This window comes from Ciconia boyciana, chromosome 8 (genome assembly GCF_034638445.1).
Source record: "Ciconia boyciana chromosome 8, ASM3463844v1, whole genome shotgun sequence".
NCBI classification, from domain to species: Eukaryota; Metazoa; Chordata; class Aves; order Ciconiiformes; family Ciconiidae; genus Ciconia; species Ciconia boyciana.
This window is the reverse complement of record NC_132941.1, coordinates 35,563,479-35,580,625: the sequence shown is the minus strand read 5'-3', so window position 1 is coordinate 35,580,625 and position 17,147 is coordinate 35,563,479. Positions and strand designations below refer to the sequence as shown.

The 17,147-nt window shown below is 37.1% G+C and overlaps 1 protein-coding gene across 5 annotated transcripts in view; it reads left to right on the top strand.

Annotated features, from left to right (window-relative positions):
* The window catches only part of WAPL (WAPL cohesin release factor), a 74,570-nt gene that overhangs the window by 34,259 nt on the left and 23,164 nt on the right, over positions 1 to 17,147 (top strand). For 4 of the 5 annotated variants that reach the window (XM_072869315.1, XM_072869317.1, XM_072869314.1 and 1 more), the window contains exons 5-7: positions 11,358 to 11,453; positions 14,615 to 14,767; positions 15,016 to 15,152. In XM_072869315.1, the coding sequence (XP_072725416.1) occupies positions 11,358 to 11,453; positions 14,615 to 14,767; positions 15,016 to 15,152 (386 nt within the window). The remainder of the gene's footprint in view (positions 1 to 11,357; positions 11,454 to 14,614; positions 14,768 to 15,015; positions 15,153 to 17,147) is intronic. The other variant, XM_072869316.1, reaches the window with a different exon arrangement.

Genomic DNA, 17,147 nt, shown 5'->3' with positions numbered 1-17,147 from the left:
GTACTTAGAGTACATAAATATTGGAATTACTTGACTTGCAAATTATGGGTGTGAAGCATACATGAGTAACATCTGCAAAAGTTTGTTTGCAGCTTTTTACAATTTTAATTCAACTGGTTCAGTAACTTGTGCTCTAGCATGTAAGTTTGGGAACTCTGTGGGGCTGTGATATGCCCACCTACTGGTCCCTTTGAGCTTAGTTCCCCTTCTACAGATGAAACTAATTCTCAATTATCAGGTGCAAAACAGTAATGTATACAAGAACTTTTTTGTTGCTATGGTCCAAATCTGCTCAGACTACAGGCTTGAAAATAGGGACCATAAAAATTATTTCCTGAGATTTCTTGCTCTTGCTGCTCTCACCACATATTTGTGCTAGAGTCAGCAAATGAGGAGAATCAGTTTTTGTAGGAATACTCTGGAACAGTTCCCAATGGTCTTATGCAAACTATGTATGTCTCTAAATAGGAACCTGGAAAAAAAACCCCTTAGAAATGTAAGATCAGGGGAACTAGTCTATCCCTAAACTTAATCTTTTGATTGACCAGTCCTCAAAGTTGATGACTCTGCCTGGTATTTTGTGCCAGAGCTATACTGTCAGTTCAGTGTTTCTGTTGTCCAGCATGTCATTAAGAACCACCAGATCCTCCGAACTGCAAATTTTCTGGGGTGGCCCTCTGCTCTTAAACTTGAAATGTATGATAAAGAATGACCTGCAACTCTATGCTGATCCTAGTTCTGCCCGTGGCCATAGGAAGCCAACCTAGACGAGATGAATACTGATTATCTTTGAATATTCCAAGGTAAGAATGTAGAGTTGCAAATCATAATTAAAAGGTATGGGAGCCTTTCAGCTTGAGGGGCCAGGGAGAGGGGGAAGACTATAATCCTTCTGTTAGCAGCACTGAAGAGCACTAAGACCTGTGGGAAGACTTACTGTGTCACATGACGTGGGACAAAGGAAGTATAACAGAAAAAAGCAATGGCTCTTTCAAGTAGACATAGCCAAAAGCAGTGTCCGTGTTATGTTTTCTCAAAGTAGCATGAAATTCAACGTATTAGATGAGTGCTATATCAGGAATTTTTTTATGTGCCCTAGAATAGGTGAACTTTAGAAACGAGTCTTTTGAAATTAATTTCTCAGATGTTGATATTTTTTGCACTGAGTAGATTTCATAAAGCTTCTGTGCTAGTGTCGACAATGCAATTTAGCACCTATAAAAGACTGAAATTTTCTTGAGAGGGTAAAACATATACTTTTTGTGATTGGTAACATGAGGAAGAAAGTACTCACTGCATGGACAGTCTACATTGGTGATTCATGGACTATTGTTCAAACTAAAAACTAACCTGAATGCTAGTCTGTTGCTTGATCACTTCTGATTTCAGTTAAAATTTGTGTATTTCCCTTAACTACTCACTTTTGCAATGAGAATTGAATTTTTATAAACAAATTTAAACTAGCTTAAGTATTTTTTCTTATTCTCTTTTCTTGCTATGCCTGGATAAATTTTTCTGAACTCACTTGTTGAGGTCTCAGCTCTAGAAAACCTGTCTGTTTTGCGACTGTATACATTTCCCCGCAGGTACACAGTGAATGGGAAGAAGAACATTACATCAGTGTGCACTTTTTTTTTTTCATTCTTGTTGTGCACGCATTGGGTTGTACAGGAAAAGGTATGGAAAAACCTCTTTGCCACTAACTTGATTATCATCGTGTTTCCTTTGGGCCACTCACTCAAAGTACTGGAGCACAGAGTTTCCTGTGCAAAGCACTTTCCCTGTTTTTAACAGTGGCATCGCTTGAAAGTTATTCCTCTAGTGTGGAATGCATTTGTCAGGAAAAGCTGAGATCTTCTTGTATTATGCATTAAAAAACAACAACAACAACAAAACGCCCCAAACCCAACAAAGCCCAACCTACTGAAAGGACTGGTTTTGCCTGAAAAAGACAAAAAATACTGGCAGAAGTATTTGGTGAAGCTGCCTTTGCTCTTCTTTTGCTCCACCTGCTCACTCCTGTTCCCTTGCTCCGTCAGTTTCCCAGGGTTGTGTGTTGAACTAAATTGAGGAACCCATCTGTGTTTAAAAAATAACCTACTAAAAGGAAACATTTAACACAAATCTCAGTCTGGTTCACTGGGAGACTGTAAACAATTGTACCCACTCAGTTGAGGGAACCGAAGAAGAGAGATTAAGTCGTCTTAACCTGGTTAAGTCAACATTGCAACTGAGAAATGCTCACTAAACACAGCCGGTGTTAGCAGGATTACATGCATTACTTTGATCAAGTGACATTAATAGAGTTAGTCATGACAGTGTTGAATACATGAATGAAATCATTGCTGAATTCAGACGTGGCTTAGCCAACAGACTGCTTCTGAACTCTGTATCCAAGATAAAAACTTGATCCAGTCGTAACCCTGTAACTATTTATTGCTTTTCATGTTTTATTCAAGTTTTACGAATAACTGCTGTGTTTTGTGCCCAACAAGGTACGGAAATGTGTGCAAGATTTCAAAGTGGTTTTTTTGGACAGATCAGTTGGAGGGACATGTTAAATCACTACTGCGTGAAGAGCACTAATTTCCAGTTATCAAGTGCAGAACCAGCAAAAAAAAAAAAATTGTTTTTTTATTCTGTGTGACTTCGGTTTGATCTGCAACTAGTCCATAGTTCATTATTTAGTTGCATCTTTCTTGTCCTGTAGGCAGGTTTTTTTTCCATGAGTAGGTTCTTTTCACTGAGTAGCCATATTCCTGTTATAAATTTTAGGCACTGTGAGAAACTGTCAATCCTTGAAAATAAAGCTTACGTGTGATCCTGTTGTTCCTAATAGGATTTGCTGTAATACAAGTTTAATGGTATAACCTATGAGATCTTTTACAGGTTGATGTGAGCTTTTTCCACTGGTGCTTCACGCTGACTGGAAAAAGCTATAAATATCAGCTTGAAACAAATGCTGTGTCTAAGTTTACTTGAAGTCCAAGATGAAATACTTGTACCTGATCTTTGAAAGTGTTTTGAAATTGAAGAAGTACAAAACCATGCATGGCTCTTGGTTTGACTGAGTAGTCTTACAGCTAATATGACAATGACGTGTGTGTGGGAGTGGAAAGAAACTAGGCTGCGCTGTGATCTGTAGTTTTCCACTTAGCTTGTATTATACTTTAGAGTAGATGTTTATCAAAGACATCCTGCAAGTAACATTTATTTTTGCTTGCCTGCAAATGGATCTGTATTTCCCCAAATTAATTTTTTTGTTTGTTTGTTTAGATTTAATGTGTGTGAAAGATTAATCTATCTTAAGTGCACAACCTCACGTGGTTTTGGTTAATTATTTCTTCCATAGCTTATTTTAAGTAAATAGTCTTGGAAAAGCAGTAGTGGAAGTGTAATTCTAAAGTTTTGCTAAATCAGTTGTAGCCTTTTCCATACGTTTAATGGTGGGATAAGAGTAGACTGGTTGGAACTAATTTTAAAAAGAACTGCTTGTCTTTATCTTGCATAACCTTTAGGAAAAGAGTGTCCTACCGAAAGGATGAACAGTTATAACAAAGCAATTTTTCAGTGATACTAAAGTGCTCATACTACACACAGTGAGCTGCTATTTGCATCCTAATTTAGGATGTCAAAATTGCCTTTTTTTTTTAATAGATTAGAAAGATTATTAGTTGACATTTGCTATTTTGACTCTGTTGAGGAGTTGAGCTGAATTTTGACAAAATATTCCGTGAAATCTCTGGCTTGTATCAGTTTAGTGCTAAGCCAGCAGTCTGTTTCATCAGCAGTTTGACAAACAGTGGTGGTCAGATCTGACAACCTGTGACAGCATGTTGCTGCTTCTGCAGTATGTTCCTTTCATTTACTGGTTGGTGATTCTGGCAGATGGTCTGCCAGGTCCTGAACTGAAGTGGTTTTTTGTGGGTTTCTTGTCCAAAAACTATTTGTTGAAAGATGCACAAGAGATGAGCTGTTCTAAGTGCTAACCAATTATAAACAACGTGTGTATTTTAAGCAACTTTTATATTGCTGGAATAAAAATGAATTTTAAAAAAAGATAAAAGATGATAAAAGGTAAGAATAAATCTGTTTCTTAAATAGTTGATTTGCTAAAAACCAAAGCTTCGTATTGATATGATTATTTCACTTAACCTTTGCAAAACTAGATTCTTCCGTAAGCATATTTATTTAATACTGGCTTCCTAGTGCTTACCATTTAGGGATTTTTTTTTTCTTCTGTTATTAATGTAAATAGACCAAAACCAATTCTTAATTTTTAAGTTAGTAAACAGGATACTAATCAGGACTGGCAGGTTTTTAGATTAGTCACCTAATTTGAAGAGTAAAGTAGCCACTGTAATTTTACTGAATTAAGTTGGGGCATAACACCTTGAAGCCATCTCAGAGTGAAAGCAAATGTCAAGAGTTGGTCTGTTAACTTCAAGATAATCATTTGATGCTGATCGAAATTATTTTCTTCCCACTCCTTCATATGAAACTGTGGTGAAGAAGGGTGTGTTCTGGTAGATGCCAAGCTGAGATCCTTCCACCTGGCAAAACTGCTTCCTCATCTGTCCTCCATATGCAACTGTTAGGTAGAACTGTGGTAGCAACGTTAGTTGGAAGTGCATTTCTTCTCCTATGCAGTGTCAAGAAAGATGTTATCAGTTGAGACATAGCTTTGTTCTGAGAAAGGTGGGAATGCAGAGTGCAATGTGAAGGTAACAGGCTAAGTCCTCATAGAGGCAAGAGGAACAAATGAAAAATAAGCATGGAAATCCTTCTCCCCTTGTGTGTACTTGTGCTTTTCAGGAAGTAGAGAAATCGAGTTGAATGGCAAATGTTTAATGTCACAGTGGAAACTTTTGTGTTTTATACTTCCAGCTCCTACTGGTATTAACTCTTAGGCAAGAAGCAAACATGCATTAAAACATTTTTGAAACCAGATTGTCTCTTGCATCTTTGCATTTCACCCCCCTCCCCCATCAGTTGCGTAGTTCCCAGTAATTAACTCGGTGTTTTAGTAATTAGACAACACAGGATAACTATGTAGGATAAATGTTACATTGCATAAGGCCTCAGTCCTGTAGAAAGTTCTAAAACAGGAAAAACGCTCAAAGAGATTAAAATATACCAGTTTCATTTGCCGGTGAGAGCTTAATTTATATGCAGATGAATATGCAAAATTGTCTTCACAGCTCCCATGTACTATATGAGTGTGGTTGGTTCACTCAGCTCTGTCTGTGACTTTATGTACATTAGATAATAGTGCTATGCAACACGAGCACATCTTGAGAGTGAAACAGGTGGTGTTGAGGGCCCAGTGTCCCCACTATACACATCTAGAAGCTTTTACTTTTGAATTAGCTTTATTCTGGTCTGCTTTAGGGAATACGCCTAGCTGGCATGAGGTAGGCGCTCTCTGGAAGAGCATCTTCAAGTTTGGTTTCATTGGAAAGGAGTCACATAAGCATACTCAGAGACTCGGTGATGCAAACCACAATGTCGTAACTGAGGACATCTGGGAGATTTATTTGAAAAATGTTTTGCTGATCCAAATGGAAATGCTTATGTGGGTGTGCATGCACATACGTGCACCCCGACCATATGACCTCTGGAATTTCATTGCTGTTGCAATTTTGTAAGGCTGTCCTGTTAGTAGATTGATACACTTTGAGTAGATTAGGATTAACGGGGGGGTGTGGGGGGATGTGTGTGTGTGTCTCTGCCTTTACGTAGCAACAAAGAGGGCAGGAATTTTGTCTAAATTTTTAAGAGGATGTGTTTGTGCCAGCACAGTTACTTGCAGGCAGATGCACATTTTTCTCTTCTCTTGGTTGAAGTGATATGTTTCCAGTATTGTGGTGATATGTCTAAGCTATTGTACCCTGTCCCTTTTAATTAGATTTAACATAGGTTTCAGGCCAACTTAGTGACCGTAACCATATGGCTTCTGCTTCTGAGCTGACCAGTTTTGAGTACACTCAAGTGTAAGCAGCATACAAACACCATTAGCTATTTCTGTTAAAAAGTGAATCTCACGTTTATCAAACTGTCCTGTTTCTTCAAGTTAAATTTTCGTGCTTCACTTGGATGTTTGACCTATTGTCTTGTTCAGCCCTGTAGGCCTCCTTTTGAGCTTTGAGGAAGAAAAAACATTTTGCAGTTCTTCTGAATTCTGATGCAAGAAAAGCTTTAGTGACATTTTTTTTCCCCTCTGCTCATTGTGTTGTCATCTGCTGATACTCTTCAACCTTGTCTGACTAACAACTGTAGTTGTCTAGCTGTGTGCTTGCAAAATGTTTTTTGTGTACTGCATTAAATGGTATAGGAGCTCACGATCAAGTGGTCCATGGCACCCAGAGGTGATTTATTGGCATTAATTGGCTTCTGCGATCCACATAATGGAGATTTGGTTCACATTTTAAACACTGAATAAATGACTTGGTTCTGGTTTGCTTCTGGTTTTTAACTGCTGTTGGAAACTGCTGTCTTATCTGGATTCCAAATTAACTTTTTTTGTGTTATATACACATGGCTCAGCCTGCGCTGAATTAATATTCCATTTTCCTGTTTTGAAGTGTAATTTCTTTTTCTTTGCTCTAAATGGATGTTCATTCCTTTCCCTTTTCATAAGAAACAGTCTATTATTAATAGTTCTGTGCTGCATAACATACTTGTTATCTTTTCCTGTTCAAAGTGAGATATGCAGGACAGAGTAGTACTCTTAATGATTATGAATACTGAGCGGTAAATAATCACATATTTTGGGTTATTGGGGTTTTTTGGAACTTACTTGTAGTTTTGATGAGCATCTGGCACACTCTTGCTGAATGCCCTTCAGATACAAATAATGCATTTATCAGGATACCTGTTAAAAATGTTTTTGGGTTTTCTTTTGCCATTGTCTTCTACCTTGGAAAGTGTTCTTGCCTGCAAATAGCTGCTGTCTTTCTTGTTTTGCTGGTATTTTCAGCATGACTCATGTCCCTGGCTCTTATTTTCTGCTATTCTTATATCTGCGAATGGCAGTCAGCGCTGCATCAGTATGTGCAGAGTGCCAATTCTTGAAAATGTCAGCTTTGAGGCTTTCAGGGGTGGGAGGTTAAGCATGACCCATAGTTTATGCCATTTGGAGATGATCTTAAAAACTGACAGCCCTGTGCATTTTGTAAAATCCCTGGCATTAGTTCTGGTTTTGCATCTCAGTTCACGCCCCAGAACACATGCAGAGTCCCACAGCACAATATGCTTTATAACCTCACTGGAGTATTTGCAGTCTTTCAGACATAGATCTGTGTGTAAACAGCTGTCAGTTCTACACATACAAAAAAAGGAGACTCTTCTGCTATTCTGCAGAAGCTCTTACAGATTATTAATATTGTGGAAGTTATTGCCTTAAGAACACAGAATTCAAAGGAGTGATGTATTTCCACTTGCATCCCTTCTACGTTAATCTTGAGAGGAAGAATTCTTAAAAGTCTGCATTATTTGAATAATCGCAAGGCTGTCTTTAAGAGAAAGGAAGTCAGTTTCTTAAATTACTGCTGCTTAAATATCAGTGGTGCTTCTTCAGGGAAGCTTGTTATCACAAGCATTTGAGTTGCCTTAAAAAACAAAAATAAAACCAGACAGACCCCTTTGCTTTTGTGATCAAGCCCTTCTGAAAAGTCTTTGTTCACGAGCATTCATTTGATCTTTGATACTCTTCCTGGCTTCAGTTCTGTCACACAGTAATCTAAAGCAAGTCTACACGGTGCTTACTGATTGATCAGTATTGGTGCAGGTTCTTTGCAATTGTTTCAGAAATTCATCTTCGTTTTCTGTTGCAAGGGGAAATGTGAAGGTTGCTTTAAGAGGTGGTTGTAAAGGAGGGATGCATTTGCCATGTCCACGTCCATTGAGTTGCAAGAGAGGCTCCAAAGTCTCTGCGCAGTGTGTTAGAACTGATTAGAACATATTTCTTTGGAAAGCAGTGTTGGATTTTTGCAGGTGTGTGATGGTTGAGCTATGTGCAATCAGTGTGAGACAGGATACTGGACCAGATGGTAGGTATGCTGGGGAGCAGTGTCTACTGTCTAATGAAATACTGCTGGGAAGGCATGGAATCACAGGCAAAAATATTTGGATCTAAAAGATATTACAAGGGATAGTGGCTAAAACTCACCTTCTATAGGTATTTGAGGTTTTAAATAATTACCATTTTCAGTTACAGTTTAGATTCTGTTACAAGAGACCTATTAAATGAAGACGTCGTCATTTCTCAGAACAGGCATTTATTGGTGGCATTACTTGATTTCTTACATAATGTGGCTTTTTTTGTATATTGTATTGGTAGTGCCTCAGCAAGCTGTCAAGTGCCTTGTCACAAAACACTTTGGGATGCCCTAACTTTTGATTTAGTAAGGGATTAAGGAAAATCAGGGAAGGAAAGCCCATTTTTGACTGTTAAATAAAAAGGATGCCATTTTTGACTCGAGAAGCCTCTGAGCCCTGAGTATTTAGAAGGAATTGTCTTTATCTGTTTGCCCTGTTGAACTCTTTCCTACGCATCAGCTGTTGCTCTCTGCTGAAGAAAACACACTAATGCTGTGTGGACCTTTTGATTATGCTGGCACAGCTGTTTGTATACTTTGCTTTTATTCCATATTGAAGCACCGAACTTGATCTCTGTCATCTGTGCTTCCTTGCTGTACGTATGTGCATGCAACAGAGGTGCTAAATTTTGGAAAGCCAAGGCTGCAGATGCTCCTGTCACACGGTCAGCAAGAGCCCGTCCCAACTGCTGTCTCACTGAGTAAGACAAGCTTGAATGCCAGGTGACTGCTCCCCCTGCGCCTGGCAAGGGCTGTGTTTGGTTTGTCATGGAGCACAAGGCCTGAAGAAAAAGGAACGTGCAGGTGGGGCAGAGGCTTTATGTACCGGGGCAGCGAGTATGGTGTGCTCTTCCCTTAAACTTCATAAAAACGGGAGTCCTGCAGCAGCAGCAGAGCATGCCTTGGTCTGTGCCCCTGTTGTTTCTGCGTCAAGCCGAAAGAACGACAGAAATCTAGGATCCTGTTGCGTGGGTTGCATCTCCCAGCAGCATCTCCCAGCGGGGTATGCTGAGCCTGACCCTGCTGTTGCAGAGACCTAAAAAGCTGCTATGCAGCAAGTAGCTCCCAGACAGGAAATTCAGGAATATTAATATATTAGTATCCTTTAAGCAGGGATAGAATACTATTTCAGACTATAACTGAGATTTGGGGCTATTAATAAAGAATATCCTATGTTAATAGGACTTCTGGCAGCTGTAAGGCAGGATGCTGCTGTCAGAACTGTAATAGTTAAGCTTCCCTGCAAGGTTAAGAAGAATTATGCATCAGCTGAAACTGATACTAAATATATGCTGTACTTCCATGCTGGTTACTTGATAGAGTGCATTATTTCCTTGAATTATCCCGTGTACCAGGATACAGCACCCAGAAACTTATACCCTCTCTTCCCAGTCTTAAGTGTGCACTGAGATAATTTGTGGAACAGTTGTGAGTAATTCAAGAAAAAAAAGTGAGTATCTAGAAAATACTCAGTGGTTCTTTTCCATTACAGACATTTGTGAAACATTGTGTCTTTTATTATTAAAAAAGCATCTTTGTTACTATGTTGTCCTTGGTTTGTTCATCACAAACCCTGAGTCACATTGCGGGTAAGAATTTGCTACTCAGAAATGTATAGGAGAAAAGAGAGTCAACCTTTTAACCATTTTCTCAGCAGTTAACTTTTTTCAAATAAGGATCTGTATGATACTGTCTTCCTATTTGTGGACAGAGATGTCCTCTCGTAACTGTAGCAGCATGAACTTAAAACTGGTTTCTCAGTTTAACTTTTTGAGCTTGGTGAGATTGTCAGGAAAATGGGCAAGTTAGTGCTTCTGTAACTTGGGAAAGTTAAAAATTGAAATTATCAAAAATCTTATTTTGGTATTCCTACATGTGGCCATGGTGGCTACATGTGGCTGCTGAAGGACTTTGTATATCCATCACCTGCAAATGTATTCTTTAAAAGAACTTTATTGGAAAACAGATAAAACTGTTAAGATGATGGCCACTGTATACTTGTTGCTGAATGGTACGTGAGCACTGCTTTAAAAAAATAATTTAAAAAATCCAACTAAGTTACGTTTCTTATGACCACATCAAAGCTTACTGTAGGAGGGAAAGAGGCTTTTCTCTTGTCTGGAAACTAAAAAGATTTAGTGCTTGACAGGTCTTTTGGGCTCTGAGAAATCATAGCTGAGATTTTCATTCTGCTAATATTCTTTGAAGTTTTGTTAGTCAGGGCTTTCTCTTCTTGTAAAGAATGGAAGGATGCAGCACCGTAGAGTTTTAACAGTAATACAGAAACTCTGGACTTACAAAATCTACTTTCTAGCTTTTGACATGCCAAAGCCTTGTTACACTTCATAGAATGGTATTCAATCCATAGTTGGTACTGCTAGGTTTGCTACACACAGCCCCTCTGTGGGCTGTACTTGAGCCCATATCTGTTTTAAATAGTTGATACATTATGTTTTGACAGAAAATTATTTTTAATGCCCAACTTCTTTTTATTTTTTTTTCATGTTTAAAATGCTATAGAAGTGCATGTGAGGAGGCATGTAGTTATACAGTTTACACAATATGTGGCATGTTGGGAAACTGTGAAAATTGTAATGGTATATTAGTCGGGAATGTTGTTATGCAATTAGATTGGTAAACTCTGATGCTAGAAATATAATTCTGTCTTTGCTTCCTCTAAGAATTATATTGTATTTCCCAAGAAATCAAGGACAGTAAATTTTGATGCATTTTGATTTGCCTTGACACATTTTTGAGCAGGAAGGAAACAAGGCTTCTTAATTTATTAACATGGATTAAGGCATTTCATTTGAGTGTTTTCTATTCCTGCAAGTGTCAAAGTCTATAGCAATTCTCCATTTTGCTTCTAAACTAGTCATATTTTCTACTGAAATGATGTTTGCTAACATGTTTTTTCCTCCCATGGCTGTCTGGTTTTGTGTATAGGAAGATTGCAGACCTTTTGTCTTTGAATAAATTTAAAAAGTAGAAAAACTGAAAAATTCTTGAAATATATACGCATCATGTCTTTTGCCATTTGAATGGGTCTGTATGTCTTTAAAACCATCAAGTGTGTCAAAGTCTTTCAGGTTTTCTGGTGTATACGATATTGAGAACTTGTGTTGCTGGGAATACAGGAGGGAGAAAAATGAAGCTCATTTTACATGTTTGGCTACATTATTGCTACAGTAATTTTTGAAGTGTATAGTGACTACTGGTAGATTTGCCTAAAAAATAACTTTTGTTTTTATCTTTTAGTCTCCCACAAAAGCTGTATATAATGCTAGACACTGGAACCAGCCAGAATCAGAGGCTCTGCCAGCACCACCGGTTTTGAAAACTGCCAGTGTCCCAGTAAGTAGACTGTTTGTTTTTTCTCAAGTTTAGTAAATCTCCTTTTAAGATTCACTGATATTTTTTGAAACACAAGTTCTTGATATCTGGTAATGTCACAGTAATTCAGAATGAAGTCCACTTTGATGTGAGCCATTGGGTATTTGATAGGAAAGAAATTGTTAGTGGAAATACTCTAGATTGGGATTTTCCATATTAATTCAATGTACAGATACAAAAAAATACTTCAAGTTATGTTCCCTAATCTGCTGAAGTTAAGCTTTCTAACAGCGGACTCCATTTCATCTTCTGTGAGAACCCCTAGGATTAACTTGCTAATACTCATGGAAATCAGCAAGTTGCAGGTCAAAAAGGAAAAACTTAAAAAGAGATATTTCATTTATTTTTCCTTTCTAATGGAGTACAATATTGTGAATTGCTGACTTGAGTCTTCAGATGCTATGAAAGAAACAAAGTTTTCTGTATACAGCCAGAAATGCTAATGTGAACATACCAGATATAAGCATGTCTACAAAAAGTAAACAAGAGGTGAAAACAGTTAAAGTAACTTGTTTGTTCAAAAATCAGTGATTGTTCCGAGGCTTAAGGTAATTGGTTTTTTAACTCTGAGACCCTGAAAATCCAGGGTCTTGGGCTTATATATGTGTAAATCAGTTGTTACTGATTGTGCTAAGAGAGCATTGTACATCGTCAGTAAACCTCACTTAATTTGGTGCCTTGCTTACAGTACTTGCCTGAGAACAGAAAATCAGAAAGTAGATGTTTTTGCAGCGATAAGTCTTCATCTTTTGTTGTTGTCACCAGTTTTCGGTTTTGTGGGTTTTTTTAATTCCACCTCCTGTGTGTGTTGTTCTGATACTAGCTCCTCTTCGATTTATGATTGGTTTTGATGGCATCCTCACAGTATTCTGAACAGCCTTCCTTCGATGTTAAATGCACTGTCTGGAAAATGCAGATGACTCATTTCAAAATAACCATTACCACTAGTGTTTGAGGAGAAAGCAGAAATTTCAGTCCTGAGTTCCTCCTAAACCCATTTCTCAATTTAAGTTATGTGCATTCAAACCGAAGCTTTTGTTGCTTACTGAATATTTGTGTTGATACTGATTTTTGTGAAGTACTCTGATAGCTAACTTAAAGGCAGATTTTGTCTGAGTCTTCTCAGACAGACGTTGAATATATCCTCTTCAGGCTAGGAAAATGTCTGGCTCATTCATATTCAGACAAGCCATTTTGTCTTCTGTCAAACTTCCACTTCTGTCAAACTGGAACCATCAAAATTCAGAAATATGGCAGAGGTTTGGCTGAACAAACCAGTTAAGGGAAATTTTGTTTGTGTCTGCTCCTCATGTTATGATGTACATCTGGAGTTACTTCAGTCGCTTTTTTTAACCTTGATTTACATGTGTATGATTAAGATTTAAGAGTTACAAGATAAATGAGCCTTGATCCAAATGTTCAGCGGTAATCCCTGCACAGATGATCCTGCCTCTGATTTCTGTAGAAATTTGTTACCTGAAGATCTGGATAAATTTGTCTTAGATTTACGGTGAGAAACCCATGGCATGCAAACTGCTTATGCCAAGTACTCTTTCTTATGGCCTCTCCAAGTTCCCTTGGGATTTGCTTTGAAGAGGAAGCCACTAACCAAGACTTGGATGAGATACTTCAGTGGATCTCCTGTGTTCACAGACTGATAAGACCAAAGTCCTCCAGTATGTGCTCTAAACCAGCTTTTCAGGGTGGTTTGTTAGCATTTTGCCACTGGAGCCTAAGTGAGCAGATACTGAAGTGCTGCTCAGTGATAGAGGCAGCATGTAAAGAATACTCCATTAATATAGCAGGTTGTTTCGGCTTATATTTTAATTTTGACTGTCAATGTACAATGCACAAGAAGGCTTTATCTCAAAATATCCCCTGGAGTGAGTAACAGTTAATGCATCCTCTATGCCTGTATATTAATTCTATTTTTTTCAGTCACACTTTAAAAAAATTCTAATTTTTCTATGTAAGGAAACTAAGTACATGATGTTACATAGAGATTGAGGGTGAGTAAATGACCATGGGCATTGGCACTTGTACATTTAGAGGTCTTTTTCCTGTATGCCTTGTTTTCTGTAGTTTGTCCTCACATCTGAATTTGTGCCAAAGAAGTAATCTGAAGATAAGCTGACACTTAAGCTTATAGTAGCCTCAAACTAATACAGAGGAGTAGGTTGAGGAGAAACCTGTAATACTTGCCTGAGACGGCTGGAAACTTGTCAGTAGTTATTCTAGACCTAACATCAAGTTCTCTACTACCTGTTGTAAGTTCAGAATAGGTTTTGCTGTATTTCGTGCTATAATAAGTTGTTCCTAAAATATTAACAACACAAATATAAGGCCAGTGTGCGGAGACACCATGAATTTACAAGATCATGCTCTACCTGTTTGAGACATGCACCACACCTCTCTTATTTCTCTGTGTGGCAATTTTTTTATGGTGCTACAAAATTTATATTGGTAGTCTTCTACCTACAGACAAAATACAGTTTGGAGTATCAGGTTGGAGAGGTTGGTTTTCTGATAGCTACACCCTGAGTACAGTAGTGTGGTAGCCTCCAGTAGTTAGAGATGAGAACAGTAGGCACAGAGTTTTTCAGTTCAGGCTATGTTGAGACAGTGATTGCTCAATGCTGTGCTCGTATCCAGACCAGTGTACTTAATGATGGTTCAGTATAGCAGCCAACTTAGTCCTGGAAGCTCCAGTGTAAAGGGGTAAGATACTTGTAAGCTTCAACAAGTAATTGTTTTTAAACACTGAACTTGGTTGGTTTACTTACCCCAAAGCTTAAGGAACCAGTGTAAAGGATTTTTTTTTCTTCTTTTTTTTAGTTTCAGAATTCCACTGCAGCTTTCCTGACTACTTAGAACTGTGGTGGTTTTGGGTTTTGTTTTTTGTTTTTAATTTAAAAATGCATGTAATTTCTGACATCATAATTTTTTTTTAAGAGTAGGTACATTATCACACAGCTTAGGTACATCTTGGTAGTGTAAGGCAAGGACTAAATAGTCCCAAAATGTGAGTTTGACAATTGCACACCTGTACTGTTTCCTGATGTATTTAGTGTATGTTTACATGCTCAAAACATCTGCCCATTTTAGCACTTTCTTATTAATAGGTAAGGCTATCTTCAAAGGAGGCAATTCATAAAGATGATGGAGTTTTTAAGGCTCCTGCACCACCTCCCAAAGTGATTAAAACTGTGACAATACCTACTCAGCCCTATCAAGAGATAGTAACTGCATTGAAATGTAGGAAAGAAGACAAAGAAGTAAGTATTCTTAACAAATTTTTAAGATAAAGAATTATTGGTAATCCTAAGTACTGAAGGAACAGTGTCAAAATGAAATTTGGCTTTCCTGTTAAAGATAATATTTTTATCGAAATAGTTGAATGGTCTTCATTAACTTCTTAATGTTTCTTTGCACTCAAAACTGAATAGACTTTAAACTGTACTTGTTAAGGTTATAATCAATCCCAAGAGCAACTTACCTAGGTCAAAATATTTGTCTCTTCCAGTTATACACTGTTGTTCAGCATGTAAAGCACTTCAATGATGTAGTGGAATTTGGTGAAAATCAAGAGTTCACAGATGATATTGAGTACTTGCTAAGTGGATTGAAGAGCAATCAGCCCCTAAACACACGTTGCCTTAGGTAAGATATCTTAATATAAAACACCGAGCTTATATTTAAGAGATACTGAATTAAATATCCATCAATGAAGTCTCTATGGTTTAAAATGTTGTTTGGGTAGTTACCTGGCACTTCTGCTGTAAAGAATAAAATTTGAAAATAATCCTCAAAATGATATATTGTGAATAATTAAAAATAATATGACTAGGAAGATGAAATAGAAAATTGTACAGTAAGAGACTTCAACATACTTGTTTTCCTTGCTATAAATAAAAAAAAAAAAATTCTGATAACTTTTCTTTGTTTAGTGCAATCTTATGTGCGATGTCTGTTCTGTTTTTTAATGCAAAATTCGATTCTAAAATAAAATCCCTAAGACTGGAAAGTTTGCTGGCTATAACTAGAACTAATGTAATATTGAGATACTGTTTAACTCCAACAGCCTGTTCTTTATCTTCTGTTGAGAAAGAACATAGCTAGCATCCACTGGAAGTACTGTGCCCTCAATTTTAATTGGAAACTTCCCTAAGTTGTCTTGAACTACTCATTGCACTCTTGAATATTCAAGTTACACATTATTGTGAAGTTAGTATCAAAAACGTTAGTCTTGTTTTGAAAAAGTTTATGACTTAATATTGTTGTCCATTCCTTGGACATAAAAGTAGTTAGAATGATGTTCTGTAACCATGTAATAATCTTTTTTTTTTTAAATACTTGTATATTTTCCTCTCTGTTCAGCAAAACTAAAATGGTAGAGAAGGAAAAACTTGAATCCACAGACACAGGTGATGAGGACGCTTTACTTGAGATTTGACTGTAGAAAAGAAAAAGCTTTATACGCTTTTAAGAGAGCTATTTTAAAAACGTATTCTTCGTGCTCCTCAAAAACGAGCAATGAATATTGTTGCTGGACTATAAACACAAGAAATCTATTATCCAGTTTGTATGTACATTATGATAAGAATAAATTAATGCTGTAATGACAGTTTAGGAGTGTTTTTCATATTGAGTGCACTTAATTTGCTCATATGGCAAGCTTCCTAAGATCTTAAACTGGCTTTTTTACTTTCCAAATTTATATAAATGAATGTAACTTGTATAAATGCCATAAAAATTTTTTCTTTCAGTTAACAAATTAAAAGAAAAGTATTTTTCCAAAGGAAATCAATGTGTAAGGATAGGAATAGACGTAAAAGAATCAGAAACTGGTAGGTAAGCTCTTAACTGGTGCTGTTGTGATTGGAGACAGAAAGACTACTTGTTCTTTAAAGACCATACTGTATGAGTCTTTTATAAGATTCCTCAGTAGTCATGGAAGACTTGATTGCAGAATCAATCCCACATTACTCCACATTTAAAAGCAATATATTTTTAAGTCTATATGTTGCACTGTGCTAGCAATGGCATACAGCTTGCTAATAAAACTAGGGGAAGACTTTCATTTTTAAAATAGAACTGTTACGCTGATCAGTGATTAGACAAATATTTGTCATATTTTTCCTGAAATCTGTAGTGTTTCCATCAACCATAAATGCAGCAATAAATATTAAAAATGTTTGGGTTTTTGTAAAAGTATTGTCAGGCATAAGTGGGACTAGTCAGTCAATTAGATGGATAACTGTTAGATAGTGCTGGAAGCTCATGTTTATAATTTCTGATAATGCCTTGATCCATAATAAGCTCTCCTTTGCCTCTAAATCAGAGCTTCCTGCTTAATCCATGAAAATTTTACTTTCAGTTTAACTATTTGAAATTATTTCAACTTTTGTTTTAAAGCAGCAAGTTCAGGGTACCCTTTCAAATCCTGCTTTTAGCCAACCTTAAAATAAAGCAGACATAGTTTGGTGCTGGTAAGCAACTGTTGAATAAAACACTGCTCTGTTCACCAATTACAAACTTGCCTTATACAAATTTTAGAAGGAACGTACCGACAGAGTTTGTCAGGGCTTGAGGTATATGTAGTAACGTTTTGTAGACTTGTTTATCTGCCATTTTTGTAAATGTGTTCATTTCAAT